The sequence below is a fragment of the Chinchilla lanigera genome, unplaced genomic scaffold (assembly GCF_000276665.1).
Source record: "Chinchilla lanigera isolate Chin_1 unplaced genomic scaffold, ChiLan1.0 scaffold00054, whole genome shotgun sequence".
NCBI lineage: Eukaryota > Metazoa > Chordata > Mammalia > Rodentia > Chinchillidae > Chinchilla > Chinchilla lanigera.
Window position 1 is genome coordinate 10,657,299 of NW_004955455.1, and position 25,195 is coordinate 10,682,493.

At 46.0% G+C, this 25,195-nt stretch overlaps 1 protein-coding gene across 3 annotated transcripts; it reads left to right on the forward strand.

The window, feature by feature from the left end:
* The first annotated feature begins 781 nt into the window (after nucleotides 1-781).
* Nucleotides 782-25,195, forward strand: Oasl (2'-5'-oligoadenylate synthetase-like). Of its 3 annotated transcripts, XM_013520482.1 has the most exons (6): nucleotides 818-1,264; nucleotides 6,439-6,721; nucleotides 8,802-8,977; nucleotides 18,905-19,146; nucleotides 22,005-22,152; nucleotides 23,849-25,195. In XM_013520482.1, the coding sequence occupies exons 1-6, from the start codon at nucleotides 1,067-1,069 to the stop codon at nucleotides 24,347-24,349; spliced, it is 1,548 nt and encodes a 515-aa protein (XP_013375936.1). In that variant the 5' UTR covers nucleotides 818-1,066; the 3' UTR covers nucleotides 24,350-25,195. The 3 variants fall into 3 exon arrangements, with proteins under 3 accessions (XP_013375938.1, XP_013375937.1, XP_013375936.1); XM_013520484.1 differs by lacking the exons at nucleotides 18,905-19,146; nucleotides 23,849-25,195 and having other exon boundaries at nucleotides 782-1,264; nucleotides 22,005-22,115; XM_013520483.1 differs by lacking the exons at nucleotides 18,905-19,146; nucleotides 22,005-22,152 and having other exon boundaries at nucleotides 808-1,264.

Sequence of the window (25,195 nt, forward strand, 5' to 3'; positions counted from 1 at the left end):
CATGAAGGAGTAAATCAGTAAACAGTATCCATGATGCAATCCCCACCCTCCTATCCAGGTACGGCTGTCACCTCTGGCCTCCTGCCCCCCCACCCACCCCCGCATGCGGAGCACACGCAACACCTGAATTGCTGACACACGTGAGCACCAGGGCTGTTCACACTTGCCGGCCTTTTCCGGTGCTCAGCGCTCTTCCTCCTGACTAGATCTCTGTCTCTAAGATTCGCGTCAGTCAGTGTCTCCGTCACCATCTCTGACTCAAAGCACTTCTTCTGCCTGGCTTCCCACCACGTTTCTATGGCCTTTTTCTGACCGAGCACCCATCAGGCTGGACGGTAGGAGTCTACCCATTGCTCTGGAAGCCCTTTTGGGCAAGAAAGTGGGCGCAAATTCTCTGGCATCCAGCAGTCACGCAAGAATGTGTAGTGAACGAAGAAAGATGTTCGCCTTGACCGAGTGGCATCTCCACTCGGTATTTTCATACTTCTTCACGAGCACAGCCTCATGGGATGGGGATTATTCCCAAACCCACTTTAGATTAAAAATTGTGAGTCCGTCCCACCCACTGAGGAGGTCTCACGCCCCACCCCCACCATGAGCAAGCGATTTCTCTTTCCCTGCCTCTGTTTCCTTAGGATAGGTGGGGGCAGTTGGAATGACTCATCTCATCCAACTCCAACATACTGGGCGACGTGCCTCTCCGAAAATCTAACCCCAGCCAATTTCAGTTTCCAAACGTCGAAAGAAGGAAACTCCAAAAGTTGAGAATCGAAACCAAAAGCAGAAAGGTTGGCCAGATGCCAGCCCTGTTAAGGTGGCCCCGGATCTGCCGGCTTCAGCCAGGTGTCCTTCAGCACACCTGTCACAGTAGGGATCTCCAAGGGGTGTCCAAGGAGCCACACTCAGCACATTCACCCCTGGATTCCTCTTCATTCAGGTCCCTGTATCCATCCGTCAGGGTGCTGGAGTTCAGCAGGAGAGGAGCTTCCTTAAAAAAGAGGGTGTGTGCCAGGAGGCAGTAAGTTACTGGCTATATATCTGTCCAGCGGTGGGACTCTCCTCAGAGATGGCCGTGGCCCAGGAGCTCTATGGCACCCCGGCCTCCAGGCTGGACTCCTTCGTGTCTCAGTGGCTGCAGCCCACCCGGAAATGGAAGGAAGAGGTGCTGGAAGTTGTGCGGACAGTGGAGCAGTTCCTGAGACAGGAGTTCTTCCACTGGGAGCAAGGGCTGGACCAGGAGGTGCGGGTGCTGAAGGTTGTCAAGGTGAGACCAGGCTTCTGCCTTCCTACCCAGGGCAGGTCAAAGCCAGCATGAGAGTCCACGTCTCCAAGGATGCTGGGCTCCCCTTGCCTCCTTATCCTTAGCCCATACTGCTGACATCTCAAGATATTTTTCTACTGCTTACACCCTACTGCACCCCTTGTTAGCTGTTCACACCACTACACTGCTATCTCGAGCAGAATGCACCAGTAAGGAAATTAATAATTGTATATCGTATTTGGGGGTAATCCCTTAATATTGTTATTTCTAATTCTAGCACCTTTTGAGCTAGATACGATTCTTCTTCCATTTTGCAGTCAAGCAAAAAGAAGGCTCACAGACTTAAGATTCACAGGGATCAAATACAATACAAGCTCTTTGATTGGATCCTGATATGAATAAGTCATCTGTAACATATAGCTTGGGGACAACAGAGAAATTTTAATATGGCCTGGATATTAGATTACATGAAAAGCCGGGCTTGATGGCGCCGGCCTGTAATCCCAGCACTCGAGAGGCTGGGGCAGGAGGATCATCGTTAAGTTCAAGACCAGCCTGGGCTACAAAGTAAGCTCAAGGCCAGCCTGAACTGCATAGCAAGACCCTGTCTCAAAAAGGCAAAAGACAAAAAAAAAAAAAAAAAGATAACATGAAGGATTTAATTAATTGTAATAGTACCTTCATGGGTAGAAAATGTTCCCTTTTTTTGAGGGAACACAAATGCTAAAATATTTAGGGGGCAAAGTTCCATGCTGTCTATAGTTTACTTTCAAAGGGCAAAGTTCTATGCTGTCTATAACGTACTTTAAAATGCTTTAGATGAAACAAATGTGGCAAGGTTAGACATGTTGAATCTAACAGTTGGGTATATGTGTTCTTTATATTTTCTTTCTATTTTTCTATATGTTTCGAATTTCTGTTAGTAAAACTATTCTATAGTGGAGGCTCAGTGATAAAGGGGAAAGAAACTCCCAGTCTGCTAGGTGTCTGGTACAAGTTCGTGTTCTCTGAAATCGAAGAGTGAATTTTAAGAACAACAGCAATAAAGAACAGAATCTATTTATTGTGGGAAAGAAAGCTTCTGTCCTAGAGAGATGGAAGGGAACCCGAGTGGGTTGCCAAGGACCCTACCTTTTCTAGGGATTTTCATAGAGCTAATCCACAATGCGAGGCGGGTCCAACGTGGGAAAAATGGGTAATCACAAGGTGGGCGTGAGATGTGACAAAACTATGGCCAGCCAATAAGATTACAAATATAATTGCTCGGGTAAAATTGCTTAAACCTGGATCAAATGGGGAAGCAGGTCACGTAGCAAGCGGCAAGAATACAGAACAGGGGCTTTTCCTGTAGGGGGTTGGGTTAGAGGCTCTTCTGGCTTTCTCAAGGTGATTGATCCCTATTTAGAATATCAATCCCGGATGTTTATCCTTAGGAAGTAAGTGTGCCTTTGTTTATCTTTTATCTTGAGGTCTGGTCCACAGTGGAAGGGCCTGTCTCCCCTGCAGTTGGAAGGTAGCTCATCTTCTGCACTGGCTCCTTTCAGGGCTTAGCCCTATCTGACTGCCTATAATACTTTTGCTAACTTAGTTGCCTGTAACAAGAGGGAGGAGGTGGCTTGTCCACAGTCACACAGCTAGAGCTGGTGCTGGGATTTGAATTTGACTCCATAACTAAGGGTCTAGGCTCCTCCATGGAGATTTTCCCCAAGCTCTGCTTCCAGCTGACGTATACCACCTACTATGCTAGCTAGGATCAAAATTCAAGAGGTTTAAGCTGAGTACGGTGGTGCACACCTGTAATTCCAGCACCCTGGGAGGCTGAGGCAGATGGATCACAGGTTCAAGCCTAGCCTGACCAACTTAGCTAGTTCTCAAGACATTATCTCAAAATAAAAAATAAAAAGGGCTGGGGATATAGCTCGCTGCAAAGGCTTTGGGTTCAATCCCCAGTAATGAAAAAAAAATTTTTTTTTCAAGAGGTTCAGAGCTCAAAAGGCCCTGAAGAATCAGAAAATCTTCCACTCCATTCATTTAAGCATTAAGGAAACTGACACACAGACTAGGTGAGAGCTATCCCAACATCACACAGCAAGCTGATGGCAAAGCAAGACTAGAATTGGGACTGTAGACCCCGCTCAGGGCTGTATGGGCAGCCAAGCTAGGAAAGGATTCAGCAGCTTTGGCTGCATCCCATCTTCACACCTTTGCTAGCGTCTGGAGCATAGGCCATATGATTTAGAGTAGAAAACCATATGTTTTGACATCAGACAGATCTGGGTTTGACTCAGCTTTTTTTCCCTTGCCAGCTGTGTGGCCTAGGCTATTCCATCTTATCTCTCAAATCCTCAGTCTTCCCATGTGTGATTGGGGCATCGCAGTCATTCTCCTTTCTCCTTCACCCAACAACCAGGGCAATGCGAGCTAAATGATCAGCAGCGCAGGGCAAATATGCCAAAACAGAAACATCATTGTCATTCTTGCCCAAGACTGCTTTTGGGCCCGGGGAACTTGGACAACTGCATTCACACAAACACACACACACACACACACACACACACACACACACACCTTTGCCAGGCACCAGTTCAAGCCCAGCCTGGGCAGCTCAGCATCTAAAATCCTACCTCAAAATAAAAGTGACAACCCTGGGGGAAAAGTGGATGAAATGGGAGAAGCCCGACGCAAGGAGTGTGCCACCAAAAAAAATGATCTGGACAGCAGGAAGAGAGAGGGCCATCTAAACAGGGCCCTGAGGGCAATGGCCCTTGCCCACACACCGCACCTGTCCTGAGCTCTCTGCGGGCGGGTAGAAGTGCTGAGTCAGACTCTGGTGGGAAAGGAGAATAGAAGAGGAAAGAGGAAGCCAGGCACGGAGGTGCGCACCAGTAATCCCAGCGCTCTCAGGGGCTAAGGCAGGAGAACGGCAATTCAAGCCCAGCCTGGGCAACTCAGCAACTAAGCCAGACCCTGTCTCAAAATTTAAAAAGACAATTTTGAGGACATAGTGCAGTATGAAGACCCTGGATTCAATCCACAACATTGAAAATGAGAGAAGAAAAGAGAAGAAGAGAGAGAGACAGAGACAGAGAGAGGGGGGGATGGCAGGCACCTCCTCCAATCCTGGAGCAGGGCACGGCTCCTACATACGGGTCACTAGGAAGAATGGGAAAGAAGACTCACCCGTTCTTTCTTTTCCGATTCTTCATCTTGACCCTCTGGCTGGCTGGGAGACTATGGTAAAATGATCTCCCCTTCACTGCCTCGATATTTTTTTTTTTTATTCTAGTACTGGAGATTGAAGCCAGGGCCTTTGCACTGAGCTACATCTCCAGCTCATTTTTTTTTTTATTTTTTATTTTGAGACAGGGTCTTGTTAAATGGCCTAGACTGGGCTCGCACTTGCCATCCTCCTGCCTCAGCCTCCCAGAGTTCTGGGAGTACAGGTGTGCGCCACCACGCCTGACTTGACTCAGTATTCTTATCTGCACATTCGGGAGATTTATGGTACCCACGTCAATGAGGAGTGAGGATTATGAGTGATATGCAAAAGGGCTGTCCGTAGTGCCAGATAGAGGGCGTGCTCAGCCTGTGACAGCTGGGCTATAACTCGTGCTCAGGAGCTCCACCGCCCCAGGAAGGTAGCCCACTTGGGGTCTGATCCTTACCCTAAGAATCCCTCTTTCTGACACAGGATGAGAAAAGGGGGAGACAGAGCGGTGCGGAGCTCTGTACACCGAAGGCAGTGGGGCTTGGAGGGTGTGTCGAGAATCACAGAACATCCAGAGGGACCCTTCAAAATCACCCGGCTCAGTCTCCTTCCACTACAAGTGGGGAAATTGCTGCCTGGGCAGCAAGAAGGGATTGTGTGAGTCAGTTAGATAAACAGGAAGAAGAGAAACAGATCGGTGACTTTCTGTGTGCCGGACACCACACCAACGCCTGTGCATGCAGTATTTTATCTAATGCGCTCCGTACCCAGTGACTCACCTTCCGTCATTACTTTCATTTACACATGAAGCTCTGCGGGCTTCAAATGACCATTCAGCTAAGGAGCAGGGGCAAGAGTCAAGATCAGGGCTGCAGGGTGGAGCTCAGTGGTAGAGCACTTGTTCTGGGTTCAATCTCCAGCAACACACAAACTCTGTCTGTCTGTCTGTCTGTCTGTCTCTCTCTCTCTCTCTCACACACACACACACACACACACACACACACAGGTCAAGGCCAAAGTCAAAGGGCTGGTTTCATAGCCCATGGCTCTTATCCACTAGCAAACCTGCTCCCTGTTCTTTAATGCCATGAAATTATTCAGACACACACACAACACCTCCACCATGAGTCCTCAAATACAGTGCAGTAGGCATTACACAGCTTGAATATGCCTCCTCCGAAATGCCTAAGGCCAGAGGTGCCTCAGGTCTGGGATTTCTTTCAGATTTTGAAATATTTGCATATACATAATGAGGTAGCCTCTGGATGGGACCCAAGCTCACACATAAGCCATTTATGTTTCATAAACACCTGTCTGCATAGCATAAAGGTAATTTTATACACTACTGTTAGTGTGTTGGTGTTTTGACTATAAGTCATCACCTGAAGGCAGGTGTGTAATCTTCAACTTGCTCTGAGAGAGGAGGGAGAGAGAGAGAGAGAGAGAGAGAGAGAGAGAGAGAGAGAGAGAGAGTGTGTGTGTGTGTTATTGGGGACTGAACTCAGGACCTTAGCACTAAGCCACATCCACAGCCCTTTTTGAAATTTTGAGACAAGGTCTTGCTAAGTCATTAAATTGCCCAGGCTGGGCTCAAACTTTTGAGCCTCCTGCCTCAGCCCCCCAGAGTGCTGGGATTACAGGCGTGTGCTCCACTTGTGACGTCACATCAGCACACAAAAAGTTTCAGATTTGGGAGCATTTTGGATTGCAGATTGTTGGGTGAGGGACGCAGAACCTGTATTCCTTTGAAGTAGGCATTTCTCTGCAGAACACAAGATGGAGTTTTGGAAGCCGTGCAGCGCAATAGACAAGAAACCTAGGCTCTGATGTCCGGCTGCTAACTGATGGCCACAGCAAGTGACCTCTGGGCAATGATGCGCATTAAACAGGACATGTCATGTGACGTGCGCAGAGCTTGCCTGGCACACAGCAGAGGGGCATCCTGCTGACAGGGCTCTGTCTCTTACAGGTGGGCTGCTTCGCGAATGGCACAGTGATCAGGGGCACCACGGACGTGGAGCTGGTGGTGTTCCTGAGCTGTTTCCACAGCTTCCAGGAAGAAGCCAAGCACCACCAAGCTGTCCTGAGATTGCTAAGGAAAAAAGCGTACAGTTGCCAGGACCTGCTGGCCCTCGGGCTAAATGACCTGAGTGTGGCCCAAGGAGTCCCTGACACGCTCGTCTTCACCATCCAGGCCAGAGAGACTGAAGAGCCTATCGGTATCACCATTGTGCCTGCCTACAGGGTCCTGGGTAAGGGGAGCAGAAGCTTGCAACACACACCTGCCCTTCCCAGGAGACTTGCAACTCCCTCACCTCTCCTTCATGGCCATATACAGACACCTGCATGCATTCACTCTATACACATCCTATACTGGGGACTGAACCTTCACTGTGTGCCCAGGACTAATACTGTGGCTCTCATGTGGGGAAATCTGGGAAACAGAAACTTATCCAGAAGTTACACAGATAAACATATGGTAAGCTGGGTACAGTGCTTCATGCCTATAACTCAGCTGATTCAGAAGGCTGAAGCAGGAGGATCAAAAGTTCAAGGCCAGTCTGAGCAACTTAGTGAGAACCCGTCTCAAAATAAAAGAGCTGAAGGTGTAACTCAATGATAGAATGCTTGCCTAGCAAACACAAGACCCTGGGTTCAATCTCCAGCATAAAAGAAAGAAAGGAAAGAAGGGAGAAAGTGAAGGATGGAGCAAGAGAGAGAAAGACAATGGTGGCAGTGCTCAGAAAACAAAAATGGAGTACCCTGGCTAAGTGCAGAAAGTGTGCTCAGGAGTGGGCTTTCTATGCCAAGGATATTCTGCAAGATCCCAGATCCAGTGAGGAAAAGGAGCTAAAATAATAACCATGAGTGCTTCTTATTAGGGTATTTGGGTCTGTCATTGTTTGGGCTTTCCCAGAAGCAGATCCTGTGATAAGGATACAAGGACAAGCAGTTTATGCGGAGATGACCCACCACTAGGAGAGAGGCAGGGAACCAAGACACAATACAAAAGATATTACTGGGCACGGCATCACTACAAGCAGCTGGGCTTCATGCGGGCTTTAGTTACTTTTCTCTCGTTGCTCAGACAAAATACCTGACACCCAGTATTAAGGAAGGAAAGGTTTATTTAGCTCACAGTTTGTGGACATTTCAGTCCATACTTGGCTGGCTCCAAGGCAGAGTGGCACATGGCAGAGGGCAACTGTTCAGGGCTGCGGAAGACAGCAAAGCAACAAGAGCAAAAGGGAGGAGCGTCAGCAAGCAGCTTCTTTCCCTCCCTTACATTGTATGCAAACTATCCCCCCCAGGGCAGGTGTAGCACTCACACCCATAACCCCAGCCTTGGACTATGGACAAATCAAAAATCTAGAATAGAAGCCTGCCCCACGACTGCGTGAGGATTTAGGGGGACATGCAGACACAAACCATAGCAATGCCCCCGCAGAACTCAAAGCAATAATACAGAGTACATTTCAACAATATCTCAAGGGGGTGATGAGTGCTCATCCGTGATTTCTTATCAGTCATTAGCTGCTTCCTAGAGTTCTAAAACCCCCGGCACTTGTTATTTGTCCTCAAGCCAAGAATCTTCAGTGTTTGAAATAAATCATTTCTGCTATAAGCCCAGATGAGACAAGCTTTCTGTTAGTCAGCTTTCAGTCACTGTGATAAAATATCTAAGATAAGCAACTCAGAAGGAGGATGTGTTTAAGTTGACTCACAGTTTCAGAGATTTCAGTCCATGGTTACCTGGCCATCTTTCTTTGGGCCTGGGGTGGCACAGTATGTCATGGTGTCGGGGAAGGAGAGAGAGTGAGAGAGGCAGAGAGAGAAAGACAGAGAGGTTTCAGAGCATGACACCCAGGAAGCAGAGAGCATAGGAAAGAGCCTCGGAAGGAGACATACCCTTCTAGGTCATGCGCCCGGTGACTGGCCTTCAACCAGGCTTCCCTTCCCAGTAACATATTCAGCTATGAGCTCCTCAGTCCAGTAGTTCACTGATAAGTATATTTTCCCCATGATCCAAACACCTCCTAACGCGTGAGACTTCTGGAAGACACCCAGATCTAAACCATAACAGCCAGGGACATTCAGGGAGGACAAAAGTCCTGAGGGGCCTGAGATATGGAAAGTCCAGTGTTGGCTCCTCAAAGCAAGGCAACCGAGGACAATCAAGCAAGGCAAAGCTTTGGTGTCTGAGGATCTGAGGTCACAAGTCTCTCTAGAGAGGCATCTCCAGTGGATAAACTGGTGGTCCCCCCAGCCACTCCTTACCTCTTTGGGGCTTCCTAAATCCTCAGTCTCTGTTTTTGCTTCCTCTTTCCTCAGGGCCTTCTGTTCCCAACTCTCAGGTACCCCCAGAGGTCTACGTGAGTCTGATCAAGGCCTGTGGGTACCCTGGAAATTTCTCCCCATCCTTCAGCGAGCTGCAGAGAAACTTTGTAAAACATCAGCCTACTAAGCTGAAGAGCCTCCTACGGCTGGTAAAACACTGGTACCAGCAGGTAAGGGGAGCTGGCAGGATGGGGGCAGGAGGGAGAGAGGAAAGACAAGGGCCAGGTACCATCCCCAGGAAACTGCACCAAGGGGAAATGAAGAAGGGAAAGGAGACGGAAATTGCTAGACTTTTTAAATTGTAAAGTGAAACATTCAGTGAAAAAAATGGAAAAGGAAAAAGAGAAGAGGAGAGAAAAGAGAAACAGAAAAAGAAAGAGAAAAATAGCTATTGTACAGTGTTTCAGTAATCAAGCGCTTGAAATGCTCTGGTTCCTATCTAGTATTAGCTAATGGTAACTTCAGTGTGCTGGACCTTAATCACGGTAAGTTAAGGACTAACAAGAGAAAAGATTGCTCGCCCACACCAATCACCCTCCAAATGACCGAGTTCCTGAGTATCATGATCACTACTGAATGAATGGGTCCAGAGTAACTACTTTTTAGATTTCATAAGTGCTATCTGCACAGAACCATGTAGATTGTAAAATATCCAGATGAGTCAGGTGTGGTGGTGCACACCTGTAATCCCAGCACTCTGGGAGGCTGAGGCTGGAGAATCGCTGCAAGTTCGAGACCAGCCTGGGCTACAAAGTGAGCTCAAAGCCAGCCTGAACTGCATAGTGAGATCCTGTCTCTCTCTCTTTTTATTTTTTAATCTTTTTGAGACAGGGTCTCATTATGCAGTTCAGGCTGGCCTTGAACTCACTTTGTAGCCCAGGCTGGTCCCAAACTTGCAGCTATCCTCCTGCCTCAGCCTCCCAGAGTGCTGGGATTACAGGCGTGAGCCACCACGCCAGGCAGAGACCCTGTCTCAGAAAGGTAAAAAAAGAAAAAACATCCAGATGAATAGAGTTTAAACTTATAAAAGGAAGACTCAGAAACAAATACAAAAATTACAAAGACAAAGTTGGTTTTTGTTTTTAAAAAAATGGTAAAAGATTTTGGGAAGACTAACTCAGTTTAAAAAATAAAACAAGCTGGGCACGGTGGCATACACCCGTAATCCCAGCACTCAGGAGGCTGAGGCAGGAGGATTACTGCAAGTTTGAGGCCAATCTAGGCTACAAAGTGAGTTCAAGGTCAACCTGAGCTACATATTGAAACCTTGTCTCAAAAAATAAAAATAAATAAATAAAATAAAGTAAAGAGATTAAAAATCACGAAATTACCAAGGTTAGCACACTTAGAATTAATAGTCTGTTCATGGTGAGATGACAGAAGTCACATCAACTACAGTTGACAAGTTTTCAGATATTAGCTTTACCAAAGTCAAAAATGAGTTACCTTTGAGAGGAGGTATATATACATGTATCAGCTTTACTTCTACAATCCTTTTTGCAAGTCTCTGGCCCTAAGACAAGGATTTGACATGTTTTTTTAAACTCATTTTTGATATAGAATTTTAAACCTAACATTTTATTTTATTTGACTTTTTTTTTCATGCTAGGGATTGAACCCAGGGGCCTTGTACATGCTACACAGGCACTGTATCACTCAGCTACATGCTCAGCCTTTTTTTTTTTTTTAACTTTATTTTATCTTGAAACAGGATACAGATTGCCCAGCTGGGCCTCAGAATTGGAATCCTTCTGCCTCTGCCTCCCAAATTTCTGGGATTACCAGCATGTACCACCGTTTATTTACCCAAGTATTATAAGATGTTGATTAATATATGAGGACACAAAGATCTCACGTTATATGAAGTATGTTTAAAATATATGGAGAATGTCTAAATTTTTAAAATGACATATTGCCATTAATTCCCCTCAGAAATGTCCTCCTTTATGCAAATACACTTATGCGTTGTTTTTGCCACTTTCCAAAGCAGGTACAGGAGTCCTTTTTCCTGAGTGTCTTTAGTTCCACTATTGTGGCTGCCTTGATTTCCTGAATTGATGCAAAACATTACCTTTCATGCTTATTTTGACTTTGGGGAAGAACCAGAAGTCACAGGGTGCCAGATATGCTGACCCAGGGTAGACAAAGTCACACCAAAATGTTTTTACAAGTTTGCCTTTCCATTGGATGGCGTTCGGCAGCAGCATTCACAGTGTTTTAACCTCTTAAGGACAGGAAAGAGGACTTCCAGAAACTCTTCCAGAAAGAGGACAACAGGTGGGTTCCCAAGAGAGGGCCTTGCAGTCAGTATTAGAAGTTGGGCTTTTTATAAGGGATTGGAGATGTGGAACGAGATCTCAGTTAGTAACTGTGGATATCTCAGAAATGCATTTCTGGCTCCATCTTGTTTCTTGTTAATCTCCCAGAAGCCCCTGCATTGCATCTAAAATTATACATCAAAATTGCAAATTGGCAAAGTCATTTAACTCAGCCTTACAAAAACCCCTGGCCCCTGGGAGAAATATTTATTTTTTATCTCATGCCATCTTGGGTCAGCCTCAGTGCATTGTCTCATGACTGCTTAGTGTGAGGGGAGCAGGACTGCTTTACTGCAGGAAGTTTGCTGCTGAGGGTTCTAACCCTTTGGTTGCCAACAGTTAACTAATCACCACAGTATGGAGAATAAAATTAGCATTGTATGAGACTAAAAAATTAATCATTTTTGTCTGGAGCTTTTTTTTTTTTTTTTGGTCTTTTTGAGATAGGGTCTCGCTCTGCAGTTCAGGATGGCCTTGAGCTCACTTTGTAGCCCAGGCTGGTCTCAACCTCACAGGATCCTCCTGCCTCAGCTTCCCAAGTGCAGGGAGTAAAGGCATATGCCACCACACCCAGCTGTCTGGAGCTTTTGTAAAATGCTTTGTTGTAATTTTTTTTAGTGTACTGATTGGTCCATCTACTGGATTCAGAAACCAAGAAACATGCAGTTTACATCCTCTAGGCTTCATCTGTCAAATCTTTTTTTTCCAGTACGAGGGATCAAATTCAGGGATGATCTACCACTGAGCAATACCCCCAGCCTTTTTTATTTATTTTATTTTTAAATTTTTACTTATGTATTTATTTTAATTTTGAGACAGGGTCTCTCTAAGTTGCCCAGGCAGGACTTGAACTTGCAAACTTTCTGCCCCAGCTCCCTCGGTGCTGAGATTACAAGAATGCATTACCACCTCTGCTTTCCTCTATCAAATCTTAACTACAATGACATCAGTGATCAGAGATGCCAAAGTTTGTTAATGCTCACAGCCTGCCATAAAAGTATTCTTTTTACATCTGTCAGTCTGGGTGTCACATACCTTACAGCAGGACTCAAGTCAGTCTCCAAGAAAAACTTTATAAGCATCATTTCCCCATATGAAAGCCTTTGTTTGATTCTGACTTCTTCATCAAGAAACTGATGCCATCTACCTATACATAAGTCACTTGTATGTGTATATATGTGTTTATGTACAGCCATCCCTTGGTATCCATAGAAGATTGGTTTAGGAAACCCCTCAGATACTAAAATCCAAACAATCTCAAGTCCCTTCTATAAAATGGCTCAGTATGTGTATCTAACTTACACACATCCTCCCCTATACTTTAAATCATCTCTAGATTACTTATAATATTGAATACAATGCAAATGCTATGTAAGTAATTATGATAGTTTATTATTTAGGGAATGAAAAGAAAAATCTGTACATGGTCAGTACACACAACTTTTTCTATCCAAAGATTTTCATTTGACGGTTGAATGCCTAGATGTGGGACATGTGGCTACAGAGACAGGGGAGGCTTCCCATAGAGGTCTTCCCTAATGTATGCTATTCAGTACAGCTCTAGAAACAAAATAGAACTTTCCCCCAGTGTTTTTGGTTAAGCTTTTCATATCAAAAGAAGAGTTTTGTTCGAGACCAGTCTGAGCTACAAAGTGAGCTCAAGGCCAGCCTGAACTGCATAATGAGACCCTGTCTCAAAGATAAAAAAAAAAAAAAAAACAGGAAGAGTTTTGCTTAGTTTTAGAGGAGATAATTTAATTACATTCAGAATGTTATATAACCATCATCACCATCTAGTTTCAGACCTTTCTCATCACCCCAAACAAAACTCAACGCTTTAAATAATAATGCCTCATTCTCTGCTAGACGCTGCCCCTAGTAACCACAATTCTACTTTCTGTCTCTATTTAATTTTGCCTACTCAATGTGTCTCATATAAGGGGATCATGCAGTATTTGCCCTGTGTCAGTCTTAATTTGTCCTTGATTCTCAGTAATGGTCTCATCCTAGCTAATCGAATGAGACTTCTAGCATGAATACAAATTGCAGGGGCTGGGGATTTAGCTCAGCAGCACAGTGCCTGCCTGGTAAGTGTAAGGTTGTGAGTTCGATTCCCAGTACGGGGGGTGGGGTATGAATACAAATTGGATTCATCTAATTCTATACTGGTGGGAAGAGAACAAAATTTTATTCAATGAACACAAATATTATATAGTGATTAAAAATAGAGTAACTTGGTAAAGACCTTTAGTGAATATTTAACCATCATTCTGAACAGTTTTGCAAACAAGGTCAATAACATATGCTCTGATCTTACAAAATAATTATCTTTGGTTTTCTGATGATTTGTTTGTTAATCTATTATGGAGATTTCTTACTTTGAAGTGTCAAAATAATATATCATTTTAAAAATGTTTAATCTTGGTTTGCACAAATATAGCTTTACACTGAGGGTAACAGATTAAGAAGAGAGAAAGGGTTTTCCTCACATAGCCGCTAAAAAGAGAACATTAACCTTGTAGCTAATTCTTGCTTTATTAATCTTTGGGCTAAGGAATCTGCTTTGATGATGTTATCTGCTTTCACAATAAAAGAGTCTGATAAAATTCTGACTCAGCCCCCTTTCGTGGCAATATCAGTGTTTACCCATGACTTTACTCCCAATGGCGACCCATAAATATCCTAGAGTGCAGGGTGAGAAAGAAATCTCCTACAGAGAGATTAGGTTGCAATCAGATAATTCTTCTAGAAAATGCTTTTTTCATTTACACACATAAAAACACAAAGAACTGGCAGTTTCAGTTTTACAACTTTAATTATGGATCAAAAATAAACATGGCAGAAAATCCACCAGTCAGCTCCTAATCTTATAGGGCTGTTTTCCAGCAGTTTGTCTACACACACACACACATACACACACACACACACACACATACACACAATGCACACAAATGTCTGAACGATTTAAATTCATAACAGCTTTAAAGACAATAATGAAGCTTCCAGGAGATAACCAGAATTCTCAAAACACACAGAACAAAAGAGAGAGAAAAGCACAAAATACAACTAAATCTCCATGGGTGCTATTCCCCAGGGAGTAAATCCAAGCATCTGTCTCCCAGTAAAGACCAGCAGATGGTCAAACCCTAAAACCACAGTCACAGATTATTGTCACAACAGGGACATAAAGAACTCATACAAATGAAAACAAGAATCAAAATCAAAGACAAAACAATAGCCAGTGTGGTAACACATACCTGTAGCCCCAGCAAAGTGGGAGACTGAGGGAGGAGGAGGATTACTTGAGCCCAGGAAATCAGAGCTAGCCTGGGCAACATAGTAACAGAGAGGGAGAGGGAAAGAGAGAGAGAGAGTAGAGTCAAGAGGGAAGGAGAGAAAGTCAGAAAAAATAAATGCTATTGCCACATAAACTTCACCCTAGTGTCCTTTGGCTCCTGGTCAAGGAAAGAAAGATGTTACATTGGGGGGGACAAGAATCATTGCTCTGTTGTCCAAGCAGCCCACCAAGATCCTAAACTCAGCCCCAATAAAAAATGAGAGGGACAAAGTCTAACGAAAGGAAGACACTTTATTTGTAAAGAGAAAAAGGGAGGGGGAGGGAAGAAGATAGCTAGATACCCTTATAAGATAGAGTCAGTGTAGGGAGCTCCGGAATGAGGGAGGACCCCTAGGCTCTTTGTTCCCTGGCTGCTTTTATTGGGGAGGGGGTGACACCCCACATCCAGAACTTGCCATAACTGGATCAGCTTGCAGACACCTCTGCCTAACGTCGTTTCTTCCAGTGGCCTATGTGCAGCTTCTTTCTGTTTGTTTACTTGTCCTTGACATACCCTTTAAGGCCTTGTCTTTGGGATGAGCAGCTAGTTGGCATGGGGGTACCTTATTCATGGTCAGCTTAGAGTTACTAAGGGGGCACGTGGATACCTACTGTACTGTATAATGACCCTAGAATGAATAATATAGTGACTCTAGAGTGAATACACACACATAATATATGTGTGTGTGTGTTAGTGCATAGGTGTGAGTTCATACTGCTTTAAAGTTAGTCACCTCCCCCTTTGTCTGCTCTGTTTTATTGGATTTGGGACTGGCTTACTGTTGTTGCACTTGGCTTTCTCTCTGTGTGCTGCCTGTCAGCTCTGTTTTGGTCTCTTGGTGCAAGTCCCAAGGTCATTTGTGCCTTTCTTTATTTGGTTTTTCTTTCTGTATCCCCACCCTTGACCTATTTGTCAGGGGAATTTCTCTAGTAAAGTTAGTTTTTAACTACTTCTAGTCAAAATTACCTAGAAGATCTAATGAGGCCCCTGTTCTATTTTCTCATCTACAGATCTCTGTCCCCACACTAGGAGTTGAAAAGAAGCTATGTCTGAACGTAAACTGCTTGTGAGGTACATAACTCACAGTTCTGTCCAAACGTTTTGGACTTCCCCTGGGAGAAATCTAAATGGAACTTTCGATTGAGAAAAGAAACAGACAAAAAATCATTTATAAATAAGAACTTTTAGAGAAATTGCACAGAAAGCAGACTGCAGAAGGAAAGGCTTAACACAATAAAATATGTAGTAAGGCTGGGCATAGTGGCATATGCTGGTAATACCAGTATTCTGAGAGACTAAGGCAGGAGGATAGCAAGTTTAAGGATATGTAACTTAGCAACTTAGTAAAACCCCATCTCAAAATTAAAAATTAAAAAAGGGATGGAGGCCAGCTGTGGTGGCACATACCTGTGATCCCAGCACTCAGGAGGCTGAGGCAGGAGGATCGTTGAAAGTTCGAGACCAGCCTGGGCTACAAAGTGAGCTCAAGCCCAGCCTGAACTGTATAGTGAGACCTTGTCTCAAAAAGACAAAAAAGAAAAAAGAGAGAGAGAGAGAGAGAGAAGGAGAGAGAGAGAGAGAGAGAGAGAGAGAGAGAGAGAGAGATGGGGACATAGCTCAGTGCAAAGGCCTTAGGTTCTATCAAAACCCTCACAGAGGGTTTGGGTCTCCCACCTGGCAATATGGCACATGGATGAAAAATGACAAAGAGTGAGACCTGCAGTTGAAAGGGCTCTGAGACTACCAATTACTCTCAGTGGAACAAGGGGCCAAGAGTCAGAATGCCCAAGGTTTTAATTGGTACTAATCAGGGAGGTAGGTGGGAGTCGCAGCCGAGTGCATGGGAAGAGAAATTTTGCAGGCATGGCATGTAAGGAAAAACAGAGCACTGTAACACCAGGCACAGAGGCTCCCCAGTTAGTGATGCAGCAGATACCTTCGTGTATGCAAGGCTGGCGCCTTTACTGCTAGAGAGGTATAATTCTTTCTGAGTCTCATGGCCTCAGCTGAGACGTTATTTCATGTCTTAGCCCTGAAATCTCCCAGGCTCTTGCTCGAGCCTCCATTCCGCATCATCAGGGAACAATTCTGACCCACTTTGCTGCAGTGAGACACATTGGTGCCTCAGCCAGACTTGGTCACATTCTTTTCGCCCACTAAGGGAACACCTGCTTCGACATAGCCAGCTCTGCATATCTCAGTAAATACAGTTGCCATAAAGATCAGGAAAAGGTGGAGTCAAGAGGCTTCATTTCTCAGGGGAACATGGCTTGGCGGTCACCCACAAGGTTCAATTCCCAGTACTGCAGGGGAAAAAAGAACTAGAGGTAGGGACTGCTGGGAGGTATTCAGGTCACTGGGGGTGCATGCCCTTGACAGAGAGGCCCCAGCCCCTTCTTCCTCTCTTTCTTGCCCCTCCATGAAGTGAGTGGCTTTGCTAGATGCTGTCACATGATTGCCCCCTCACCGCAGGCCCAAGAACATCAGGGCCAATCAACTATGGACTGAAACCTCCAAAACTGTGAGCCGAAATAAACCTGTCTCTTTCTAAGGTGATTATCTCAGGCATTTGTCACAGTGACAGAAGGTCAACATAACATCACTGATCATCAGCTCTGGAAAATAACATTAATTTTTTTCTAGGTTCTTTTTCTCATTAAATAGTCCATCAGTGCCGGGTGTGGTGGCGCATGCCTATAATCCAAGCACTCAGGAGGCTGAGGCAAGAGGATCACTGTAAGTTTGAGGCCAGGCTGGGTTACAAAGTGAGTTCAAAGCCAGCCTGACGTGCATAGTGAGACCCTGTCTCAAAAAGAACAAAAATAAATAAGTAAATAAATAAATAAATAAATAGTCCGTCAAGGATCATAAAAGAAATGTAGGTCTCTCTTTCCTGTCTTTCTTCCTATGTATTTATTTATTTACTTATTTATTTAGAGATGAGATTTCATTATGTTGCCCAGGTTGGCTTCCAACTACTGGGCTCAAGCAATCCTCTTGCATCAGCCTCCTGAGTGTGGGTATTATAGACCCATACCCCCATGCCTGGCTTCAAGAACTTGTGAGCTCATTGTTCTAAGATTTATAGCTGAATGATCACAGGCTTTCTCAATTTTATGAATCATCTAAGTTTTAAGAATGTAAAATCTCATTAGTATTAGAGAAAAGTGTGAACTCACAGAGTTACAAAAATCAAATTCATTAACATACATAAATATGAGAACATTTTAAAAATTTTAAAGTTAGGAATAAAGTTGTTTCTGATAGTCAATCAGGTGACTCATAGGAAAGGTCAAGTTTCCATTTATTGGGGAAATGAGAACTAGACGAGGTGAACCTGTGGTTTTTGTATGTTTTTTGTTTGTTTCAAGGTCAAACTATTGTGCTTTTCTTTCTTCTGTGGGAAGATTGTGCTTTTTTTCTTCTGCTATAATATTTACTTATGATGGCCATAAACAAGATGTCAGTTTTACTTCAGCAAACCAAATAGCTAGATGTGTCACAGAAATACCTATTTTCTAGCTGAATATTAGAGAGGTTTTTTAGGTAGGAAATGACCAGTCGGTAAAGATACTTTCCTTTCAACCTATAGCAAAACACTGAACCAACTTAAACTAACTTAAGCAGTTAAGAAAATGATCAGCTCATGTATGGAAACCCATAACAGTGGAATGGGGTTTTCAGGCTGTGTTTGGTGAAGGCTGTATCCATTTCTCTGTAATTAAATTCTTTCTCCTCTATATGTCAACGTGGTCCTCTGGTTGGTTTCCCTCATGGTAGCAAAATGTCCACAGATGTCCCTGCCCTTACATGCATTCATGAGAAGACTGCTCTTCTTTCGACCACTTAATAAAATAATTTTTGCTTTACTCTAATTGAACTATCCTAGGTCACATGCCCTCTCTTGAGCCCATCACTTGTCATGGGAAAAAAGATTATGCAGTCACATCCCACTTTGGAGATGGAGATCAGGGTCAGTACCATCAAACAGCAACACTGCTGTTGAATGGGTTGGGAAAGAATGCTACAGAAGCTGTCCCAGTGATCACTATATAATCCGTCTTCTTAGGTATAACCTCTTCCTCTTCCCAATTACCCAAGAAACCCTGGCCACTGCCACCCCACCCCATACTGGGGATTGAATACAGGGTTATATCTCCAGCCCTTTTTATTATTTTTCCTTTATTTTGAGAGTGTCTAAATTGTTAAATTGCCCGGGCTGCGTTGGAACTTGCAATCCTCCTGCGTCAGCCTCCCAGAGTGCTGGAATATCAGGCACGTGCTACCCTGTCCAGCAAGAAGCCCTTCCTTTAAAGGATACTTTCCTAGCAGCTGAGTACACTGAACTACAGGTCTAGAATTTGATTTTCCAGCCCCTACTCACCCCAGTGCCACCCTTACAAAAATCTTGGGGCCTCTCTCTTCTCACGTCTTTCAACAGTATGTGAGAGCCAAGTGCCCCAGGGCCAACCTGCCTCCTCCCTATGCCCTGGACCTGCTGACCATCTATGCCTGGGAGATGGGTACCCAGAAAGAAGAGAGCTTCAGTTTGGCTGAAGGCCTCACCACTGTGATGGAACTGCTCCAGGATGCCGAGCTCGTCTGCATCTACTGGACCAAGTACTACACGCTCCAGAACCCAGTCATCGAAGGCTGTGTCAGAAAGCAGCTCAAAAAAGAGAGGTACTGCGCCACTGCTTGCCCACCAAGTCTCAGAAAAAGAAAAGAGAGAGAGATGGGGAGAGAGAGAATTGAGCAGCCTATAGCATAGAGTTTGATGGATTGGCTTTATTCAGGACATAGTAAAACTGCCATACGAGCTGACACTGAGATCTCAAGTGGAAATCGTACTTCAAGCTCACAGCCTACGAAGCTCCCAGGGTCCAGGCGGGTCCCTTAGGGGAGGTGAGCCTTTTTCTTGTTCCAAAAGCCACCCCTCCACTCTACCTTAGTCCTCTCGCTCACAGAAGATCACTTCCCCTCCTCTTGGAAATGGCCTATGAAGATGGGGAGGATCTTGGAGGTTCGTGCTTAAATCTCAGGTCTAGCATTTTCTAAGTGCCGTGAGCTTTGGCTCTCCTCCGTAAAACAGGAATAAACGGGCACAGTGCAGACAATGCAGGGCGGCCACAAGGTTGGCAGAAATGTGTGTGAAGGACAGTGTCTGGGGTGTGGTGGATGCTGCAGAAATGCTCGTTCTTGCAATTCAAATCCTCAGAGCCCCAATTCATACACTCTTGGCCTTGACCTTGGCAGGGAAGGCTGGCTCAACCTCCAGCTGCCAACTCCTGCACCTCTTAGCCTGAGGTCTTCCTCTCACCAGCAGACCCACCCTGGGAGCAGCCCTCAACCAATGATTGGAGGGAGTAGGCGATAAATGCCCCAGCGCGCAGCCCCCTCAGATGACAAGACTCCAGGGTCTGTCTTCTGCTGCTATTTGCCAGAGCTCCCTGGTGGGGCTGACTTCCAGCTTCCCACAGGCCAGTGACCTTGACACTCCCCCTTGATTGGCTTCTTTCCCTTCCCCTGTGTCACTTTCTCATACACCCCTCCCCACCCCTCCCCCACCCCCGGCTTACTACAGCTTCCTGGAATCGCCTTCCCAATAAGCCAGTCCTTACTCCGGAGATTCACTTCCAGGGGAACCCAGCCTAGATAAGTCTTTATATTACGAGTTTTAGTATTCCATTATGGGGCCGGGAAGATAGCTTAGCGGCACAGTGCCTGCCTGGCAAGCGCAAGGCCCTGAGTTTGATTCTGGTACCAAAACAAAAAATAAAACAAAAAAATAGAACATATACAAAATTCATAGTTGACTTGCTGTACAGTTAAATTTTAGGCTGCAGATTTAGCTTAGTGGTGCAGTGCCTGCCTGGCAAGCATGAGGTCCTGAGTTCAAGTCCCAGTACCAAAAAAAAAAAGTCCAGTATTCCATTATGAGTGTTGGATTTTTTACTCATGGAGGTGGTTTGATTTTGTTTTCCAAGGAAGAAAAGCAGGTCTCCTGGTGGAGAGGATTTATTATAAGGATGCCAGGAAAACTGGGGGTGGAAATACCTGCAGGACCTCAGGCAGACCTGGAGACTGACTCCAGACTCCCTTCCCTCCTCCCTCCCTCCCGTCTCCCTCTCCCTCTCCTTTTTCCTCTCCCTCTCCCTCCCTCCTTCTCTTCTCTGCTTCTCCTCTTCCTTCAACACCTCCCTGCTCCTCATTTCCTCCCAGTTGCTGAAGCGCCTCCATCACCCCTGGTCAAACCGCAGAAGAAACCAGTCTGACCAGTGGACACAGGTCCTATGTGATAGATCACCCACCAGCCAACAGAATAAGCCACGCTGGGTCAGGTTTCCCAAACCCCGTGGGGCAGCCCTGCACTGCTCCCTGATGATTCCAGGAAGGACTGTCAGGGAGCAGGGGCTGTGGGGGATTGGCAGGCAGAGAGCCCAAGCATCCCGTTCACCCAGTAGCCTGCTCTCACAGTCTGCCACAGACAGTCACAGCTCCTAAGCCAAAAGCCCTGGCGAGCCAAGGTCAATTCTTACTCTGGGATTGTTACGTACGTCATGCAGTCATCCCCAAGCGGCCTGAGCACGCTACTGGACTCCATTCAAGCCAATGCGCTTTAAAGTATTCATGTAATGCTCAGCATGGCGGAATATCCTTCTGATCCCAGCACTATAGGAGGCGGAGGCAGGAAGATTACAAGTTTGAGCCCAGTTTGGGCAACTTAGCTAAGATCCTACCTCAAAATAAAAAAGGAAAGAAAAGGGGCTGGGGATGTCGCTCAGTGAGAAGGCCCTTGGTTTAATCCCCAGTACCGTCTTAAAAATCCAAAAACAAATCATTCAACGTGACACCAGGCACAGTGGTGCATGGCTGTAACTCCAGCACCCAGGAGACTTAAGACAGGAAGATTGCCACGAGTTTGAGGCCAGCCTGAACTACACAGTGAGACCCTGTCTCAAAAAACAATCTTATGTGAATTTAGAGACAACCAATTATAATGGATTCTTACCCCAGGTACCGGCTGTGAGAACTCAGGAAGGTCTTGCCTATTTCCTTACCTGTAAAATGGGGGGCAGGTGTCCAACAACAATAATAGTGCCTACCTTATAGATTTGTTGTAAGGACTGAAACAGGTTAATCCACATAGGGTGTTGGTACAGGTGTTGGTGGCGGTGTTCCCATTAGCCAAAGCTGTTCTGCAGCTTCGTCCTCTACCTGGTGCTGCCTGCTGTGACCTCAGAGGGCCTCTGCCCCTGCCTGAGTGGCGTCTATTACCACTGCAGTGTCCCTCTTGGGGCTTCACCCTCTCCACCCCCAAAATTCCTTGCAAACACCCAGAGTACTGTCCTGAGAGGAACTTGTGGGAATCTGACCACCTCCCTCCTCTTGCTCTCCAGCAGTGTGTCTGGGCCTTCCGGGACAGACAGCCCTGGGCTCGGACACAGATGTGCAGTGGTTTGAATGCATGGTTGCTGAGGTGTCTTCTGGCTTGCAGCCTCCAAGCTGGGGGAACACGGCACCCTCTCCCTGTGTTTCAGGCCCATCATCCTGGACCCAGCAGACCCCACCCACAATGTGGCAGAAGGGTACCGATGGGACATAATGGCTCAGAGGGCCTCCCAGTGCCTGAAACAGGAGTGTTGCTATAACAGCAGTAACACCCCAGTCCCCAGCTGGGACGTGAAGGTAATGAATGACTCCTTTCGGGACTTTCAGGGACTTGAAGCTCAGAACAAGATGGCCACATGGTGCTGAGTCATCCACTTCCGGGTCAGAAGTGAACAGCGCTTTAGAGGCAGACGCTGCAAGGCCTGACTGCGCCTCCCACTGGTTCTGAGAACTTGGGAAAGGCCTTTGGTTCTCGGAGCCTCAAATTCCTCATCTTTAAATTCTTCTCCCCGCCCTCTGCTCCGCAGAACCTACTGGAAAAGCAGCTCCATTTTCCTGATCACGCTTCGCGTAAGCTGAGCGGCCAAGTCAACTCAGTTGGCTGTGAGGGGCCAGCACGGGGCTGCGGCTGAGGGGAGGGGTGGAAGGGCAGCACACGGGGAACAGAGACAGGACTTGGCCTCTGCCTTGAGGAGCTCATCCTGTGCTGTTAGCAAGCAAGAAATCTTCTTATGTGATGCCAGACCTACGGTACAGACAAAGATCATAATAAATCTTATTTTCTTCTTATCACATTGTACAATTTTCCAAACACTCATCTGGGAACCATCTCACAGCAAGTCTGTAAGGGAAGATCAAATATTATTATCTATACTAGTACTATTACTATTAATCCCATTTTATGGATGAGGAAACTGAGGCTTAAAGAGGTTAAATCAGTTCATCAACATCACACTATCAAGAGGTAGCAAAGCCAAAATTCACGGGTCTGGGGCTGGGGATTTAGCTCAGCGGCAAAGCGCCTGCCTGGCAAGCACAAGGTCATGAGTTCGGTTCCCGGTACCGGAGAAAAAGCCAAAAAAAACAAAAAAAACAAAAAAAACAAAATTCACGGGTCTTTGTATGGCTCCACAAACAATAAATATTATCTGAAGTCATTAGAGGTGATTCCTTGAAGGAGCTAGGGCTTCAAGTGAGCCCAGAAGACCAGAGAGGGATGTAGATGCTCAGACAGAGGCCACTCCAGGTTGAGGGGTCAGGTAGGACTGAGGGGCCAGAATACAAGATGGCAAAAAGCAAGGAATATGCAGGAACAGGAGACTTATGCCCATGCAGCAGAGGCAGAAACAAAATCAGAGGCTCTGTGACAAGGTACAAATCAGAGGACCCACCAGCCACATGAGACCTACAGATGGGCTGAAAAGCATATGCATCTGGATTTTCCCCAAATATAAAAAACACTGTGCAAAGATTTTTATCTTGAAAAATCAGAAAACTGCCAGGCATGGTGGTGCCCATCTATAATCCCAGCATTTAGGAGGCTGAGACAGGAGGCAAACAGTGAGTTTGAAGCCAGTCTAGGCTACAAAGTGAGTTCAAGCCAACCTGAACTGCATAGCAAAGCCCTGTCTCAAAAAGACAAAAAAACAAAAACAAAACAGAAAACTTTGCAACATGAGGCTTAGATTCCTTCCCAGACCTGGCTCCTTGCTCTCTTTGTGACTGATAGTCAGTGAATACTTAACTGCACCCAGCCTCAACTGCCTCATCTGTAAAATGGGGAGAACAGCAGAGCCACTTCCTGGGGTTGCTGGGAAATGAAAGTGAATTCAGAGCATGAGAGGTGCCCAGCATAGGGCCTGGAAAGTGGTTGGCACTCCCTAAATGTTTGTTGCTGCTTCTTGGTTGCTATTTCAAAGATGAAAACAGGTGAAGGGAACTTCCACCTGTCAGACAGAAGTGTGGCCTTAACCCCTCTCCCTCTCTTTTGCAGAGAGCCAGAGATATCCAGCTGACAGTGGAGCAGTGGGGTCACTACGATTTGATCATCCGGATGAACCCTTATGAGTCCGTAATGAAGGTGAAAGAGAAAATCCGACAGATCCGGGACTACGCAGGCCTGCAGCGCCTGTCCTTCCAGGAGCCTGGCGGTGAGCGGCAGCTCCTCAGCAGTCACTCCTCACTGGCCTATTATGGGATCTTCTCCGACACCCACATCTGCCTGCTGGTCACTGTATCCCCCGAGATCCAGGTCTTCGTGAAGAACCCGGATGGCAGGAGCCACGCCTATGCCATCCACCCCTACCACCTCATCCTGGGCCTGAAGCAGAGGATCGAAGACAGGCAGGGGCTTCCCAGCAAGCAGCAGCAGCTGGAGTTCCAGGGCCAGGTCCTGCAGGACTGGTTCGATTTTGCAAGTTATGGCATCCAAGACAGCGACACCATCATCCTCACCAAGAAGGCAGCAGAAGAGGCTCTCTTTCCACCCAGATAGTTTCCTCAGCTTTCTGCGCATCTCTGGCACCATATCCAGAACTCAGGACTGAGAGTAGAGCATCTGCTTACTATGTATGAAGTCCTAGGTTCAATCCCTAGCCCTACAAAAGAGAGAGGAGAGGAAAGAGAGAGGAGAGGGGAGCAGAGGGGAGGGGAGAGGGGGAGGGCAAGAAAGGAAGAAAAAAGAATACCAGAACTGAGCCTCAACACCAGTTCTCTCCAAGGGGGAGGCCCCACATCTTCACCAGCTTTATAAGCAGCTCTCCCAGCCCTGCCAGTACAGACTAAATATACAAATGGACAATGGCCAAGACCTATGTGACAACAGAATTCTCCCACACAACGCCTCCAGGAACTAACCAACCTGAACCCAAGCCAGAAGTGAGTCAGTAACCACCAGCTTCTCTGATTTCCCACCCCACTCGATCCCACTTCTAGTTTAGGACCAGCCAGAGGAAGGCAAATGAGCCCCCTACACCGACTACATAAGTAGCTCTGCTTTGGTTGGTTCACCTCCAGCCTCCTCACACCAAGAACCTGGATGAGGACATGCCCAAAGTCTACCCCTTTTTCGTCTTTGTTATGAAGCTTTGTTAGTCCCCTGCCTGTCTGTGGGAGACCCTGACTGACCTCCAGTGTATATTAGTAGCCGTCTTAAGCATTAAGTTTCTGTTGTCTGAGATAAGTTTCTGTTATCCTGCCTACTTCCCTGAAGAGACGCACCTTTCCCTTTAAGTCAGGACTGCCCACCGTTACCTAGCTACTCCCGCCTTAGAACTTCCGTGTTTCCCTGCGCCCTATATATACACCGTGCTTCCTGCCAATAAACGAGACTTGATTAGAA